This window comes from Numenius arquata, chromosome 8 (genome assembly GCF_964106895.1).
Source record: "Numenius arquata chromosome 8, bNumArq3.hap1.1, whole genome shotgun sequence".
Lineage (NCBI taxonomy): Eukaryota > Metazoa > Chordata > Aves > Charadriiformes > Scolopacidae > Numenius > Numenius arquata.
In genome coordinates this window covers 8,691,207-8,708,656 of record NC_133583.1, presented here as the reverse complement: position 1 = coordinate 8,708,656, position 17,450 = coordinate 8,691,207, and the positions used below count along the sequence as shown (strand labels likewise).

Below are 17,450 nucleotides of genomic sequence, written 5' to 3'. Positions count from 1 at the left end.
GAAAGAGAAGCACCTTGTGTGCGTCCGCCGAGGTTCCCAGGGAAGCTCTGGGCAGCGGGTTTGATTCCTTGGAAGCGTTCGTAATAATAACCGTAACGGTGGAAAACGTATCCGTAAATCCATAGGGGAACGGTTGGTATTTGTGAACGAAGCTGTCGCATCCCTTCATCATCTGTGAACGATGTTTAGAGCGAGCTTAAACAAGTGCAGCCGCTTTACACTATTTCTCGGACGTTTCTTTTTATTAAGTTTCCGGGTACACTTGGCTTTTTCTCTATAATCAGCTTTCTTTTGCTGGATTCATTCAGTGATGCGATAATCCAATGTTGGTAATATCTCTATTCATTAACATAATGAATCAGAAGGAAGAGGCTGATTATAAATCAGAAAGCTTCTATTTATGTGAAATATCTTGGCAACTGGCAGCAGGGAGGAAGACGGTAGAAGGAGTATCAGACAGTTAGCGGGACTTTGGGAAGGCGGTGTCAGGTGCTCCCTGTGCCATTGAAACGCCCGCGCCCTTCAAAGGATAATCCTACCCATATTTATTGGGGAAATATCTGGCTCCCGTGGCCTCGGTCTTCCAAGTGGTTCAAAGCGCCCATCCCCCTTGAGTTTGGGCGAGGGATTTGCTCCCGGCCGGAGCTGCCGGGGCAGAGCCGCGTTTACCACCGCCGTGGCCCGGTTTTGTTTGTATTGCCCGCGGGCTGGGGCGGCCCGGAGGGGGCCAGGAGCGCTCCCAAAGGCTGGGCGAGGAGCCCGGAGAGGCGAAGCCGCGGTGCTGCCCTACGCCGCAGCGCTGCGGGTCCGGCGAAGTGCCCAGTCCCTACCCCATCGGCTGGAAGTACTTCTGCCCCCCGACCGGATCGCTTTTAAAGTTACTCATCAGCCTGGGTCTTCTGCAAACGCAGAAGGCGGCGGAGATTAAAGTATTTGTAGAAAAAGTCAAGTTTTGTGTTGTTTCGGGGTTATAAACTCTGGAACAACACCTTTTTTTTCCGCGCTCCGTGTTTGACAGCGTTTTGTCCCCATCCCCGCTGAGGGCAACAAGGCTTTTGCGTGACTAAACACGCTCTTACCGGAATCACTTTAAAGCAGATTTTACCGGATTTTAAGAGCACCGGTGACTTTCAGCACCCACACTGAAAAGTCTCAGTCGAGGAGCAGAGGGCAGCTATGGGGGCTTCCTGCAAGCCACCTGGCAAGCAAAGGTTGCCTGGTCCAAAATAGAGAGCGGTAAAGTCCAAATACACCCACCCACCTTTTTTTTTTTTTTTTTTTTTTTTTTTTAAGTTAGGGCACGTGTTGGGCTCACCTTTCTGTGATTAAGCAATTAAGCAATTGCAAGAGATAAATGAGATAAAGAGGAAGAACGCGAGCCCTCGGCTTTAGCAGCGTTAGCAGTGAGAGTGGGCCAGGAGTGAGGTTAAAAAGGAGGGGAAGGTTCACCTGGAAGAGTCAAGGAGAAGGGTAGAGATGAGCTGGTAAGAGTGTTTTTCCCTCTTTTTGTGTCTTTACCGAAGATCTTGTGGGGGTGTTGGGCACTGGTCAGCTGGACCTGCAATACCGGGGTTGCCCTGGAGGGCGGTAGGGCTGGTAGCTCGGGAGAAGGTGGGCTTGGTAGCAGCAAGAGGAGGAGTAGGAAGGCGAATGGTGTGGGGTAAAGCTGCCCACAGCGTGAAGGTCCTCCTGCAGAAGCCCTTGGGTGAGGAAAGATGTGGGGTGACCATGTCCCAGCCGGGTGGTGGGTGTCTGTCTCTTCCCCTCTGCCTGTTCAGCCTTAGGCCTACCTGTCCCCTCGCTGTCCCATCTGCATGCAGCCGCTCCTGGGGTCAAACGTGGCCAGTAGCTCTCGCCGTGGCCGCTGTTGGTGCTGGCCGAAGGGCGATGCCTTCACCGGGACCTACCGTGCCGCCTTCCCCTCGGCTGCAAGGGAAGCTGCCTCTGGTCTCTTCCTTTCTCCGTGGAGCCCGGGCACGGGTGGCAGCACAGCCCCTAGCTCTCTGGGGGGTGTCTGGAGTCCAAATCTGAAAGGTTAGAGGGGGCCTGAGGAGAGAGGTGGGGAGGTGTTAGGGAGGGGGTATGGACCGCACCGTTGATGGCTCGGGAAGGGCCGCAGGGGCTGGCGAGAGCCCGGAGGACAGCAGTGCCCCGACGCTGGAGGGCCCCTCGGAAGCCCTTCTGTAGGGGGGACCCTCGTGTATGGCACGTGGGGCTGGGCTGGCACGTTCGAGGCCCGGTGGGATCGCTTTAAAATAATGCAAATAGTCTTGTAAAACGGCTTAAAGCGGGAGAAGAACAAGTCCTGCGGGCACCTGGGCATCCGTGAGGACCCGGCGGGTGGGGAAAGGCATGTGTCAATTTAGCCGTAGTGTTGACTTAAGCGAAAGTGCTAAGCCATTCCTAAACCTAAGTCAATACAGACTTAAGCCAAAATTGTTATTAACGAGCTCTAATCTGATTTAAGAGCCTCCGAGCGACCTATGTCTACACGAGGGGAGAGGAGGCGCGCTGCCTTGCGCTGCGCTCCGCGGTGCCCGGTCCCCGGGGGGGGTCGGTGCAGGTGGGCGAGTGTAACCCCAGGGAGGGGGAAAACGGGTATCGAGGGTGCGCTGCCTCCTGGGGAGAGCCGGGGGGACTGTGATTTAGGCTGGCCGGTGATCTCCCTCTCCGGGATATAGCCTCTTAAAACTGTACCTAGCTCGGCTGGCGTGGGGTTCCCTTTCCCGGGGGGCAGTGTGGGGTGAAGCCAGGATGTGCAAACGCCTCCGGGCCGGGGCTGGTGCCGAGGTCCGGCAGCTCTGCTCGCTCATGAGAGGAACATGCCAGCGCGTTGGGTTTTGTGGTTTGGTTTTTTTTTTTTTTTTTCCTCCCCGTCCCAATGGGGCAGTTGAGCCCTCCACTCCACCCCCCAGTGGGGGCCTTTCTTTTCTTCCCCACCAGCTTTGAGCAGCCCTGTTTCAGATTGGCCTTTTTATGTTTGATATAAAGAATAGTTGTTGGCCAATTCCATCTTTTCATCGCTGCTCTCCAGGCCCGGGTCCAAGCGGCTTGTCAGATGCTCATTAACTCCCCCTTTGGCTCTTTCCAGTGTGTCTCCTAAGCTCATTGTGCCAAGAACTAGCGCTTCTTTCTCTTTACACGGCTCCCTTTCTCTGCTCCATCAGGGAGACAAATTACTTTCCAAAAGGGATCGCCAGGGATGGTTTAATGAGAATTTCTCTAGGGCTGGCCGTGGAAATCAATGTAGTTAACATTCGGTGCACTTAATTGGACTTTTCTCTTCTGCCTCCTTCAAAAAAACTCTGAAGCTATCCTGTTAATCTCTCATTTGTAATCAATTGTGTTGACTAAACAAAAGTCTAGGTCGTCCTTTCTTCCTGTCCCAGACAATCCTTTGTTGCCTCTAAATGCCTCATTCTTGAGTGCTCCTGGTCGTGTAGATGGGTCCGATTGTTGACAGTTCATTATTGCGCTTTTGTCCATTTAATCTCCCTCGCTGTGTTTTGCATGTGCATGCCTTAATGAGCTCCGTTGGCAATTAACATGTTTCTAGCAGCAAACTGGTTGCTCAGACGTTTGGAGAGCGGAGTGCAGGGAAAAGGGCAACGCAGCTGCCTTTGGGTTGTTCGCTTCCCGGTGCCCGGCGGGACGCACCTGGGTGCCGCCCGGTCCCGGGGAGGCGCCGGGCCGGGAGGGCCGAGGAGGGAAGCCCGGCGGCGCTGGCACGTCTCTCTGTGCGCGGAGGCACCTCTAACCCTCCCCCCGAGGCACCGGCACCGCTCAATCTGTTGTGTGCGCGGCTGCGGCGCCGGGAGAGGGTTGGTGGGGTGTGTTTTTTGTGTGTGTGTGTGTGTGTGCGTGCGGGTTTTGTGTTATTATTGAGGCTTGCTGGCAAGAGTGCCGAAGTGTGAGCAGTCGTGGACAGCAGAAACATCTTGTGAGGGAGAAGATAATTGGAGTCTCTGGCGTGTGTGTGTCTGACAGAGCCGCCCCTCCCCCGCGATCTGCGGCTTGTGTGTGCCGAGATCCGGGTGAGATCCCGGGGAAGGGGGGGGGGCCGGGGCCGGCCGGTGGCCAGCGCGCTGCGGTGGACCCTTCCCAGTGCGTCCGAGGTCCGGGGGAAGCAGGAGCGACACCCGTCCCGGGGAGGGCTGCCCACAGCTCCCCAGGAGGGGCGAGGCGACCAAACCCGGCCGGCGTGGCGCTTCGGGGTGCCCCGAGGATGCCCTTAGCCGTGACGAGGATGCCGCTCCCCCTCTCACAGACGGCTCTGTAAACAACGTCGCTTTTTACGAAAAAAAAAATTAAAAAAAGCGCGTTCTTCCCCCCCCCCCCCCCCCCTTTTTAATTCCCTTCCCGGGAGCAGGTTTCGCACTGTGTCGCCCATCAGGAGGGCTGGGAACGCTGTCTGTGGGGCCCGCAGCCCCGCTGGGCTCCCGCTCTCGGCACCCGGCTGGCAGCCCGCACCTCTTCCCAGCGCTCGAGGTGCGGAGGAAGCCCCGCTTCCCCCGGATCTGGCAGTGGGACCGACGCCGCACACCCCGCCGGCCACGCCGCTCGCCGTGCCCCGCTCCCCTCCTCTGGCACCTGGTCCTGCCGTGGCCTCCCTCTCAAAGTGTCCCCAGGATAAGGGGGGGGTGTCCCTTCCCGCTGCCCTCGGCCCGCGGGCTATCCCGCCCCGTCTGTCGCGGCGGCCAGAAAGCCGGGCTCAGTTTGCACCCGCGACCCTTCTGCAAGGGCTTGAGCTACAGCCCCTTCGCTCGGGGGACGGTCCCCAGCTCCCCGTCAACATTTCCCAGAGCGGTGACTTACGGCGACGGGAGTTGCATTTTTTTTTATTATTATTTCTTTTTAACCTGAAACTCTCCCAAAATCTTTTTAACAAATTCCGTCACGATCTTCCCTCGCTGCCACGATCTCTGGGCATCCTTTCCCGCACCTCACCCGGCCCAAACCATCAAAACGCTACTTCTGGAGCTTAAAAACGCACACCCCGAAAAACTTTGAAGTCACCCCCGTCCCTCCGGCGGGAACACGGGGCTCAGCAGCCCCCCGGTCCCAGCCCCGCTCCTCGGGGAGCGCGGAGCATCGCAGCCCAATAATGAATACAGAAAGCCAGAGCGAGGGGTCGCCTCCCGTTCCTGCGCTCAGCGGCCGAGCTGTGCTCGTCCTCGCCTCCCACCATTTAACCACTCAATTAAGCGGAGAAAGGTGAACTCCCCATTACGCCGTCGCCAGGCATTTTGGTGCCTCGCTCGTTCCCCTCTTCATTGGCAAACCCGGCCCGAGCAGCACGCACACGCACGGCCGGCTCCATCTCCTTTCTCCGCTAGAATAATATTGTTCCTAACGACGTGGCCGGAATAGACACTTGCATATTAAAAGTGAAGGGGGGGGGGGGGAGATGAAAAGGGAATATTTAGTGTAATCCAAGTACTTGATTATCCATATTCTGATCAAAAAGAGTTTCTGAGGCCTGCTGGGAGTGATTAGATTAATGTAATGCGGTTTGAAGGGTCTGTGTTTTCTCTCTTAATTTGGGTCATTACTCGGAAAGCAAGCGTGAGATCATTTCATCTGCATGCAGGGAAAGATAGTCATTCAGGAGCGGCTTAAACACGCCGTAATGAACCGACCCCGGAGAGCGGCGCTGGGAAACTCCGAGCCGCCCTTCGCGCTGCCGGCCGTGGGTCCCGCACCGGCGCTGCCCCTTTCCCGAGGGAGCAGCAGCCGTCTGAAGCCGCCCGGTTCCCTCCCGCCCTCGTTTTGTTTCCTCCGGGGCGCTCGACGGGCCCTGGAGCGGTAAGGCCCGGCTCCGCGCCGCCGGCCCGGCTCCCGAAGCTCCCGCAATCCGCGTTTACACGGGGGAAGATACATTTAGCGCCGTTCAGCCCGGTCCTCGCTCGGACCGGGGCCGAGGTGGGAAATGAGACACCTGCGAAGGGCCGGTTTATTGTCCCATGATAGATAGATATAGATATATATATATATATTCCTCACTTATTCGGGCGTACATTTAAAATGGAGATTTACAGACACGTATAAAGAGCGCTGTCCTGGCGGGGGGCGGCCAGCCCGGCCCCTCCTGGCCCGCTCCGGCGGCGCAACGCGCCGTTAAATAAGATTCCTCTTATATACAACTGCGGCTCGGGATCGCTTGCTACCGGCGGCTGAGCTCGCTGGGGAAAAGACAGAGAAGCAAAGGCTGGTTTGGATAAATAGTGCTGGCCCGGTGGAGCAGGTCCGAGTTGGGGGGGGGGGGGGGCGGCTACGCCGGGCCCTTAGCTCTGCCCGCTGCGCCCAGGGTCCCGCGGCGGCGGCGGAGGAGCGCTGGAGACGCTGTCGTGCAACTTTCGGACGTGCTTCTTTAAATCAAAGTTTCTGCAAAATCCTTTCCCGCAAGTGACGCACGTAAAGGGCTTCTTGTCGTTGTGGGTGTGCATGTGGAAAGTCAAGTTATAGATCTGGTGGAAGGCTTTGTTGCAAATGGTGCACTTGTACTGCTTCTCTCCGCTGTGGGTCAGCTTGTGGTTCTTGTAGTTGCCTGCGACAGAGGAAAAAGGTGGGAAAAGGGGGTTAACCGAGGGTACAGAGTACACAGGTAAGGTAGGGCAGGAGGTGTGGGGGGGTGTCTATTAGGAAGTGTCTCCCCCCCGCACCCCCGTCCGACTTGTCAAACTCGGTCCGTGTCACCGCGGAGCAGCGCGCAACTGGCACGGCACAAATGAGAGGCAGGGTCAGCCCGCTGACCCGCGGCAAATGGAGGGCTCTGGATTAGGACCAAGGCCCGGCACCTCTCATTTAAAAAGCATTTAGGGGGAACCGTCAGCAGTCCCCGGCGATGCGGCCCGGCTTAGAGGGAAAGTAATTGGGAGCGGCGGCGGCGGCTCTGCCCGCGTCTCGCTCGTCCCCCAGCCGGGCAGGGCTCGCCGCGTTTAATCCCCGCTAATGATGGGCGAGGGCCCCGCGGGGGCCCTCGGCCCGGCCCGGCTCACCTTTCTGGTGGAAGCCCTTGCCGCAGAACTCGCAGACGAAGGGCTTGTAGCCGGCGTGGATGCGGATGTGGGTGTTGAGCGTGGAGCTCCTGTTGAACGCCTTCCCGCACTGGTTGCACTTGTGGGGTTTCTCCTGCACCGGGGGGCGAGAGGCCGGTCAGGGGGGACTGCGGGGAAAGGGCGGGGGGGGGGGGGGGGCGCCGCCTCCCGCACCCCGGCTACTCCCCCCTCTCTCCCCCCCCCACCTACCTGGGTGTGGATGATTTTGTGCCGGCACAGGGTGCTGGCCTGGCGGAAGCCCTTCCCGCAGACCTTGCACACGAACGGCCTGGCCCCCGTGTGCACCGGCATGTGGCGGGTGAGGTTGTAGTGCGCGTTGAACACCTGCGGGGAAGCGCCGGGAAGGCGAGGTCAGGCACGGCACGGCCCCCGGTGTCCCGTCCGTCGTGTCGTCGTCCCCCCCCCCCGCCCCGCGCCCCTTGCCGGCGGCCCCCTTACCTTGCCGCAGACCTCGCAGGTGAAGTTTTTGGGTTTGCCCTCCGCCGCCCCGCCGCCGCCGCCGCCCCCCAGCTTGGCGTGGCCCTTGGGGGGGCCGCCGCGCTCCGCCGCCGCCGCCTCCTTCATCACCTGGTCCAGGTGTCCCGGCAGCCGCTCCTTGTGGGCGAAGGGCGGCGGCGGCGGCAGCTTCTCGGCCGCCAGCCCCGCCAGCTTGGCGTTCTCCAGCAGGAAAAGCTTCTGGTGGGCCGAGAGCCCCCCCGGCGGCGGGGCGCCCAGCAGGCCGGCGGGGAAGAGCTGTCCGTGCAGGATGTCGGCCGGGTGGTACGCGGCGTCCAGGTAGTTGAAATAGTAGAGGGAGCGGGGGGCTGCCGGCACGGCCCCCGCTTGATGGATGACCTGCGGCTTGATGAGCCGGCCGCTGGGCTGGCCCAGGGCGAGCTCTGCCTTGCAGCAGACGCCGCAGTTGGCTTTGCAGAGCCCCGCGCCGCCCCGCAGGCTGCTCTTCCACAGCTCCGAGTAGTTGAGGAGAGTCTTGGAGGGCACCTCGTAGCCCAGCGGCGGGATGGGAATCACGCAGGGCAGGGGCGAGCACAGGCTCAGCGGCTTCTTGCCCGGCTCCGGCTCTGGCCCCGGCCCGCCGTGCCTCTGCTCGAAGGCTGGCTTGGGCTCCGACGTCTTGGCCATGATCCGCTCGATGGAGAAGGCCAGGGTCTTGGAGGGGTTAGCGGCGGCGGCCCTGCCGTCGTGCCGGGGGCAGGAAGAAGGCATGACCGTCTCCAGCGACCCCGAGCTCGCCATGTCGCTCCGCCGTGCGGGAACTTGGTGTGAGCAGCGACTCGCTCCCGCTCTCGGCTCTGCATTCCAGAAAAGCCAGGAGACAAATCAATTTAATAAGCACCTTGTTCTCCCCCAACCTCCCCCCCCCCCCCCCCCCCCGGCACCCCCTCCCTATTTACATTCAAATGAACATATCCAAGAACAATGGCACGTAGGGTACCAGATTACTGCTCATTAAGCGGAACACGCTAAAGTAACATGCAAGCTAGACCTTGTTAGTATTTAAAAAAAAAAAAAAAAAAAAGAAAAACCTCCCCCAGCCCAATGCCACCCAGCCCAGCCCCACCGATGGCCGCGGTCCGGGAAATGCGGGGGCAGGGGCGGGGGGCACGGCGAGGGGCGGTGGGGCTCGCCTTGGGACCACTTACCTTTGCCCAGTGCCGGCGAGACGCATCCAAGCAGCTCAGTGTGGCCACAGTCACATTTTGATAGCAAACATCTTCCTGAGCGTCAGATCACGGTCTCGTACATTTAAAGCTGACATCACATGAAGTCACTTCGAGCAGAATGACATGGGGATGCCACCATGGATCTTCCCCGAGCCGAGGCGCCGGGCTGGAGCGCGGTGGGTTGGGGCAGAGAGAGGAAAAGGAGCTCCCCCCCCCCTCCACGCACAATTTCCTTCCAGTTTAAGACGCGCAAATCGCTCGTGTGCGAGCTGGGTTTTTTCCTCTCTCTCTCCCTTCTTAAAAAGCAACTTGCAAAGCAGAGGAATCGTTTTGCATGTGGCAAATTAGAAGGCAAGTGCGATTCACAAGTTGGGTGGAAAAGAGTGCTCCAGTTCTTGCTGGGGTTAGAAGAGCCACTCCGAGTGAGCGTGAGGATTTTTTTTTTTTCTTCTCTTCTCTTTTTTTTTTTTTTTTTTTTTAAGAAGGGGGAGAATGAATTTTTTTTTCCTGAAAGCAACTACCACGCAACCATGCTCGAGTTATTTTGGCAACCCATCTGCAATCAGCTCCGTTGCAACCGAGCTGGAAGATAATTAATAAATTGTCACTTATCTGCGAGCCTCCCCAGCATGTATAAATTAATAGCCAACCCATTAATTAGGACAGTGTATTAATGTTAATTAAACTAAGTTTAATTCCACCCCCCTCCCCTCTCAGGGTAGCTGGTGATTAGCCTTAAATAAACGCGGAGGGAGTACAGTCCAGGGCTGGGTTTTCGCTTTTTAAAGGAAAAAAAAAAAAAAAAAAAGAAAAATAATAATAATAAAAAAGAAACCGTGCGCTGCGAACGGGAGTTTTGCAAATTGTCACCCCCCGAAAGGCGCCCGCTTCCCCGGGGGGCAGCCGGGTGGCTCTCCCTTTCCCTTCTAGCCCTGGTGGTGCCTCCCCCGCCTTGCTCCCCCCCTCCCCAAAATAGGCGACGCTGCATTATAGCGCCTGGACGCCGGGGTTTCTTCCCTTCCCCTCTCTAATTAAAACGACTTGGTGCGGGAGGGGAGGATTTGCAGAAACCCCAGATGCGAGGACGCGGTAATTGAGAGAGTCCCGTGCCCACCTGTTTTGGGGGGGCCCGGCTGCAGCGGCAGCACCTCCCCTGGCCCTGATTAGCCGCCCCGTCCCTCGCCGGGGCTATTCAGCCGAACCAATTTTCCCCCAGCGATTCAGGGCGCTCAATTCTCTTTCACTTGTAGCCACTATAGCGCTGCGTGGAACCTGGTTTTGTGTGTTTCTAAAATAAAGGGGAGGATTATCCGGGGGAGGCCGGGGGGCGGGGGGGGGGGGGAAGCGAAGGGTTTAGATTGAGCCTGACCAGAGGTAAAGCAAGCAATGAAAAGGCCCCTATATATATATATATTTTTTTTTTTTCCGCCTCCCTAGCACGCCTAAGAAAGTTTGGAGGAATTCGGGGGTTTTGTGCGGCGCTGACAAAGCCGCGCCTCCTCTCCCCGCCGGGGCAGCTCGCTGGCGGCTGTTTGCAGACAGGCTTTTTCACCTGCGAACCACAACACGCTCCAGAAACAAACTTTGAAAAGCGGCGACCGCCCCGGGGGCTGCCGGCAGGCGGAGGGGAGCGCCCTGCCCCGGAGGGACGATGTGGAGGGGTGGGATGTCTCTCCGCCCGCAGCATCAGGTGTTGGCTTCCCCCCAGCCCTGCCCGCTCCATCCTTTCTTTGCCCCAGGGTCCGATGGGTCAGCACGGAAGGGGGGGGGGGGGGGGGGGGAAACCGTCCCGCTTTTTTGGGGAAAGGGCGTGGGACGGGACCGCGGAGAGCCACAGGCACCGGCACAAGCCGCCTGCGGAGGCTGGGCTGCGGGAGAGCCCGGCTGAGCCCCGGGGGTGCCGAGCCGCGCTGCCCGCCCAGCCCGCGCCTCCGCCGGGCAGCGAGCAGCGGGCAGGCGGCGGCTGGGCTCCGCTCGCTGCCGGGGCTCGCCGGCTTTAGCAAAGTATTTAATTAGCCTCCACAAACTTCTTTTCCTCGCCTGCAGATTATACTGAGTGGAGGGTTGGGAACTATTTTACACCTTGCCACTCACATGTTAATTAATCTCTATCTAACCCTAATTGCAGTTTATTCAAGCACCGCTCAACAGCTCACCCACACAATAAACACTGGGGCTGCTTTTATCCATATTACTCCCCGCTCACACGTTGAGTAATTAACTCCAGTACCAACTAATAGTGCAAACAAATATTTTCTGTAAACGAGATGATTTCGGGCAGGATAAAAGAGGGCAGCGGAGCCGGGGCCGGGAGCTCACTGCCAGCTTCCCCACGCCGCCCTCGTCCTTGCCGGGGTGTTCTCTGGGCCGGGTCTCTCTTTCCTTCACTAGCCGAGGGGGCGGCCGCCGGCTCGCCGCTCCGCACCCACCGCCCTGTTCGGGTCCCGGGGGCGAGGAGCGGCGGCGGGGACCCCGTGCAGCAGCCCCGGGACTCCTTCCTTCCCGCGGAGCCCGAGGCCGGGTACCGGCTCCCGGCCTTGGCTGTGCCGCGCCGCTGCTTCCCGGCCGGCGAGGAGCCGGGGGTACCGCACGCTTTGTGCATCGGTGCTTTGGGATCCCAGCTCAGAGCCGGGCATCGGAGCTCAGTATTTTAATTGAAATCGCAGGTTTAAGCACAGCTGGAGGCTGTCTCTATCGATTCGACTTCTGCTGTTCCGGCAAGCGTATTACAAATGACTGACTTTGAGACAGCTGCCCCCGCCACGCCGCCCTGCCCACCGCCGTGCCTTCGCCCCCTCTTTATACCGGGAGCCTTCAACGGGGCTGGCGGGTTTTTTTTGGGGGGGCGGGGGGGGCGTCGAGGTGGCCCAGAACGGCTTTGGAAGAGGAGGCAGGAGCGGCTGCACGTCGGACGGGCTGCGGGGGTCCCGGCTCGGCGCCGCTTTCTGCCTTTCCCGTGGAGGCTGTTCTCCCGTGGGGTTTTAATCCTTCACCCCCGCCCCGGTCCCACCCCCGGCGTTTGGAGAGGAGAAATGGTTTGCGGATTTTTCCCTGGAAGGCGCACGCCGCAAAGCCTCTCGCAGCGCGGACGCGATCGCTCTTACGGGTATTTTTGCGCAGCTGCCCTCCTAGAGAAACGACTGCGGTCCCGGGACGGCCGGGACGGCCTGGCCACCCCCGCGAACACGCCGGGCTCGCCACGGGGCTCATCTAAAGCCTCTTTTCATCCGTTGGTCCCGTACGCGCCCGGCAGCCCCGGCCCCAAACGCTCCCCGGCCGCTGACATCGAAAACGGGCGGGGGTTTCCCTTGCGCCCCCCGAGAAGGGGACCCACTCGGCGAGGGGCTCCCAGGGGTGCGTCCCGGGCGGACCCCGGCCAGGCGGGCAACGCAGGGCTCCGCAGGCCCGGCCCGGCTCCCCGCACCCCTCGGGCCGCCTGCAGCCCGGGTAGTCGGCGCTGAGCATTTATGGTCCACTGGGAGATAACTTAGGATCCTCCTAGTTATTTAACTTGGCAGCTGCTTAAACTCCACAGTGGAAGCTGCCGAAAGTTATTAGCATTATGCTTCGATCTCTCTGAAATGGTGGCTTTGATTTCTATGCCGTTTTGCTTTTTTTATATTTTTTTTTTTTAATTTTTTTTTTCTTTCGTTAATAGCAGAAGGTGATGGACGACCGGACAAGCCACCAGTGCAAGCAATTAGGAAGGAGCTGCCTTTTGTGAGCCGTGGGGGCAGCTTCTGACGTGGCTTTGTAGCTTTGTGGCCGGTGCAAGGTGCGGCGGAGGGGCCCAGGTTTGGGCTGGGAGGAGAGCTGGGCTGTGGTGCTGCCCGGGCCCTGGTCCCACCATGCTGGATTTGGGTCTGGCTTGGCGAAAGGCAGCAATTACGCCCTCAGAGCACTGCCTGGGGATGGCCCCAAGGTGTTTGGCCAGAGTTTGGTTTGCAGTGGTCAGACAGACGCTTTTTGGACAAATTAGCAAGCGATAAATGGGGAAAATCAGGATAGCAAAGTTTGGGGCTGGAGTGAAGAGGGGGTTGTTATCCATTTGACTGCTTCCCTTTACCCCTTTGAAACTATGGTACCTCATGTAACAGGAGCAGTACCAATGCCTTGGCCCCCACAGACCATCCCTCTAATCCTGCAGGGCCCTTGGGATCAGAAGGGTGACGCCACTGCCATGGCACCCAATGGAGACTGCCATGACTGTGCATGAGGCAGGGGCAGTATAAGACAAGGCCACCTTGGTTGCAGCAGAGGTGTTGAATCCCTCCAGACTATTTTTTCATCCCATTCACTGAGTTTTGCACACGTTACTGAATATATGTAAGCAGATAATTTTAATTTATTTTATTTAGATTTTTTTTTTTTTTGGCATAATGAAACACTACTGGGGAGCTAGGTTTTTTGGAGCACTGCATGGGTCCCAGAGCAAATGTGGTTAGTGGAATTTTGAAAGTGCACTGGCCCAGAGTCCTTGCATGACTATGCTGATTGACTTTGTCAGTTATGGCAGGGATAACATCAACAATTTTTAACCTGAGTCTAATTTTAAGAGCTGGTATCTGATGTGCTCCTAGAGCTGTTTGAAATCTAGCCCCACTGCAGAGCAACCAGCAGGGCACTGTGGCAGGAGCTGCACAGAGTGCCTCGATGGCAATCAAACTGGCTTATGTAATTCTAAAAATGGCAACTCCTCACTTGCCACATCTTTCTGTCTATGCGGAGAGTCCTGCAGAGCTGCCAAACAGAAGCAATTGAATGAACTCTTTTCTCGGCTCATTCCTCCTTCCGCAGCTCGGAGAAAGTGAGCCAGAGCCTATTCTAGTTTGCCTGTCAACAGGAATGGTAACTAACGGCTTGATCTCAGCCAGGCTTTATGCCCCAAAAACACTGCCTGCCTGTGAGGAGTGGAGGGAGACATCATGGGTGAAGTCTAGTTCCTGGTGCGAGACCGGTCTGGCCCAGGAGACAGTCAAGGAGTTGGTGGAGTCCACACCGTGTCCGAAGCCAACCTGGCCACTAAGGCAAGCAAGAAATTGTTGAAGGGATGATCTGCTGTTCTCCATCCTTCTTGGCGGAAACAGTCATTCTCCACGTTGCAGTAATGGAGCAATGCTGCATATCATTTCTGAATGCTGAAACTGAAAGATGTCCCTTCCTAATGTTTTGAAATGTTGTACTTCTTCACTTTGAAAGAGTGGGAGCTTTAAATTTTTTCTGGTTTTGTGTTTTTTTCCCCCCTTATTTATTTTCTATTTAAGAGAAAAGGTGGGAGGAAGTAGAGAAGGAGAATATAATGGGGGGATGGCCTTGTTCTCACTTTCCTACTGAAAACGTTTCAGAAAAAGGAGCAAAAAGCAGTGAAAATGGGTGGAAGCCCACTTCAGTTTTGTGTTCCTATTCCTTCCCTTTTTTGCTTGAAAGAAGGATGGCCAAAAAAATAAGTGGGACAAACCCCACGTGTTTTGAATTCTTCTCCCCTTAATGAGAGGAAAACATCTAATTTTCAAAGTTACTTGCTTTTTCAATGAAAAAAATCAAATGCAATAACAATCTTTCCAAACCCAATCTTTCCACCCTCTTCTTGCAACTCACTCCCCACTTGGCGTTGACCAATCGTTCTGGCTATGCCACATATGTTGTTCAAGATTTGTATGTGCCCTTGTTCGAACTGTTGTCGCTGATGTCCCCATCTGCTGCAGAGCAGGACTCCATGGGCTGCAAGGAGCAAGGTGACAGTGGATGGCAGCAAGTTACCTTCTTCCTCTGGACCACGTGGGACCTGCTGGGCTGCAGCATCCTTGTCCCTGGTCGCGGTGGCTGAGTTGGAGAGAGCCAGGCAGGACTCCCAGGTTGACTGGTGAATCTGCTGCTTTGCCCCTTGGGCACAAAAAAAGTGCCGGTTTCACTCCAGAAGACATGATCTGGAGGAACCACTAAAAATCCCCCCAACAGTCAGAGCCCAAACTAAAAATCCAGACCTTGTTATTGCAGGAAAAATCTTCAATGCACGACCCAAGTATTCCCTGAATGTTCAAGAACACCCACAAATTCTGTAAAAATAGCTGATAATTTATTTATTTGATTTAATTATGAGCCTAGCTTGTGATTTTGGGGTGGGGGCGGGGGCAAGGCTGGAGTTGGTGCTGCTGAAAAACCAATTTAGAGAAAAGCCCGGGCGAGTCATCAGCTCTGGGGAGCAGGGGAGCTGCTTGGGCTCTTCCTCACCAAATGCAGAGCATTGCAGAACCCACCAAGGGCTCTGAGACTTCTCGGGTGAGGAGGTCCCTACCAGGGTGACAGTTTCTCCCTGTGGGAGCTATGGGCCTTTGGCTCTGCAGTCCATGGATGAGGCTGGTGTCCCATGGCATTGGAGGGACTATCTCGCCTCTTCCTGCTCACACACCTGGGTTGACCAAGGGTAGATCTGTTGTGGTGAGCATTAGCTGCCCCTTGGCGGGTCATATGTTCCATCACCATTGGGCCGTGCTACTGGGTGACCCCCAGCATGGGTGAACATGACTCCGGGACATGTCTCTGTCCCTTGCGTGGGTGTCCAGATGGGCTTGGAGACTGCCATGTGCGCTGCCTCTGATGTACATCGCAAAACCAAACCTGTAATCTTTGCCGTTTAGCTGGATAGCAAAATCCTCTTCCCTGTTATCAGAGTTCGCCGTTACACTCACTTCAAGCCTTTGAGCTATTCCTCTCCTCCTTCCTCCCCTCCAGCGCATGCCTCTCCTCTCCAGCTGACAGCCTGGGACAGCCCCCTGAGATCGGCTGCTTGTGGAGCTCTCTCTGCCGAACGCAGTCCTAAACGGTGTGGCCTTTGTTCCCCCCAGCTGTCGTATCCTCCAGGATCTGCAACAAGTCCTGGTTTTACAGACCCCATCCTGTCAGTCCCCAATCTGATCTGACCACCTGGTTTGTTTTTGAATCGAACACTTGAGTCATAACATTTCTGTTTATTTCAACAACTGTATTCCTTGCATAGGAAATGAGCCAAGATGGTCTAAGGCGGGGAGAGCGAAGCATGTCGTGGTTGTAATTGCTTTTGCTCTCCCAATATCAAATTTTACAGTATAATCAAAATCTTATTTTTGTACTACTGGACTCTGTTATTGACTTAATCTTCTTAAGTGCTCCTATTATTCCAGTGATTTCATCGTTGCATGTTGATTTTAATCTTTTGATCTCCATATTAGCTACTGCCTGCAACTAATTTGTTGCTCAGTGTTTTTCTTTGTTTTGACCTGTGAGGCATTTTCCTCATGGCACACAACTCTGCTGGCAGATTGCATATAATCTCTGCACTTTTTTTCTCCCATATTTTGCATAGTTACAACAAATGCAGATTTACAACTTGAAATGGAATATGCATCTTTTAGAATGGCTGAGGAAAATATCACTTCAGGTTTAGCTCAAGAGCCTAAAGGTGCTTGAATAAAGGAAATATGTCTGAATACAGCTCACCAGAGAGATGTCACATAGGCTTTTTAGTCCAGCAAGTTCCGAATGGGTGGCAACTGCAATGAGTGTAACTTATATTATATGCAATCAGGGATCAAAGAGTTTCTGAAAGCATTGCTAGACTTAAGATGAAGAAGGCTGGGCTTTGTGAACGGCTTAAGGGACTCTCCTAGCTGGACTCAGCTAGACGCAGCAGTGGCTCTGTTGGATCGTGACACCACGGAGCAGGTTTTTGAATAAACATTGGTGACGGTGGCAGTGGTGCAGAGTCGTGAACTTCACAGGCTTAGTGCAGAGGTTGAAATATGGCTCAGCTGCGGTTTGGTTGGCCGTTAGACGAGTGATTTTTCACTTGGTAGTTGATGGTTTAACCTGGGCTGATTTATGGGGCGCTTTGTTTGCTTTAGCTTTTTCTTTTAAAGCTTAGAGAAGTAATTTTTGCCTTAGGTTTGCTGTGACTTTTTAAAAAAGAACACAGCCTGAACGTTGATAAAATCATCCTTGCTTTGCTGCGTGCCTGTTTATGCTTCTGAACACAAATTGTCTCCTAATATTTTTGACGTTTTGGTCGCTAGAGAGGCAGAAAAGCAATTTCTAAGATGCCTATGGGCCAGGAGACATGCATTACAGCAGAGGGGAAAGAATCTGTTAGTTGCTGAAATATAAAACAAATTGGATGAACAGCTGCTGACACTTGTCAGTCAAATAGTTGATAGCATTTTCAGTCTCCATGCCACATGCTTTAAGTAAGTCTGTCAAAAAAAGGATATTTTCGCTGGACTTCCCTGTAAATATGAGAGAAGTTTTGGCCTGATCTATCATTTAAAATTTTGCTGGCAGAGGATTGAAATTTTCCTCTTTCCCCAAAACTGATTGACATAACTGTACTGGCAGATTCTTCATCTAGGTGCAGTTGTACTGGCAGAAAGTCCTTTGACTGTTGGAGCTCGTTCCGTTCCAGCAATGGGTTGAAGCAAAACCTTTTCTTTCCTCGGCTGGGTTTGCCAGAGCGCTCCCATCCATCAGCAAGCCCTTTGAGATGCTGCCCGAGGTGTAGCTTTGCTCTGCGGGAGCCTGAGTCCTGTCCGAAGTGTAGTCTGTGGCCAGGAGGGCTTTAAACTCAGATGTATGTTTTTCAGACAAAACCAAACCATTTTGGATTCAACGTTTCTGCAGGACTAACCCAAGCCGGCACTTCTTGCTCCTGCTACCATGGTGCAGCACCCATATAGGAGAGGGTCGGGCTGCCAGCACC

General features: G+C 55.6%; 1 protein-coding gene across 1 annotated transcript; it reads right to left on the bottom strand.

Moving 5' to 3' along the window:
- Positions 1-6,284: 6,284 nt before the first annotated feature.
- On the bottom strand, positions 6,285-8,294 carry FEZF2 (FEZ family zinc finger 2). Its single transcript, XM_074152285.1, has 4 exons — positions 7,497-8,294; positions 7,248-7,382; positions 6,999-7,131; positions 6,285-6,547 (listed from the first exon to the last, which is right to left on the bottom strand). Exons 1-4 carry the CDS (start codon positions 8,292-8,294, stop codon positions 6,285-6,287), a joined length of 1,329 nt encoding a protein of 442 aa, XP_074008386.1.
- Positions 8,295-17,450: the final 9,156 nt, after the last annotated feature.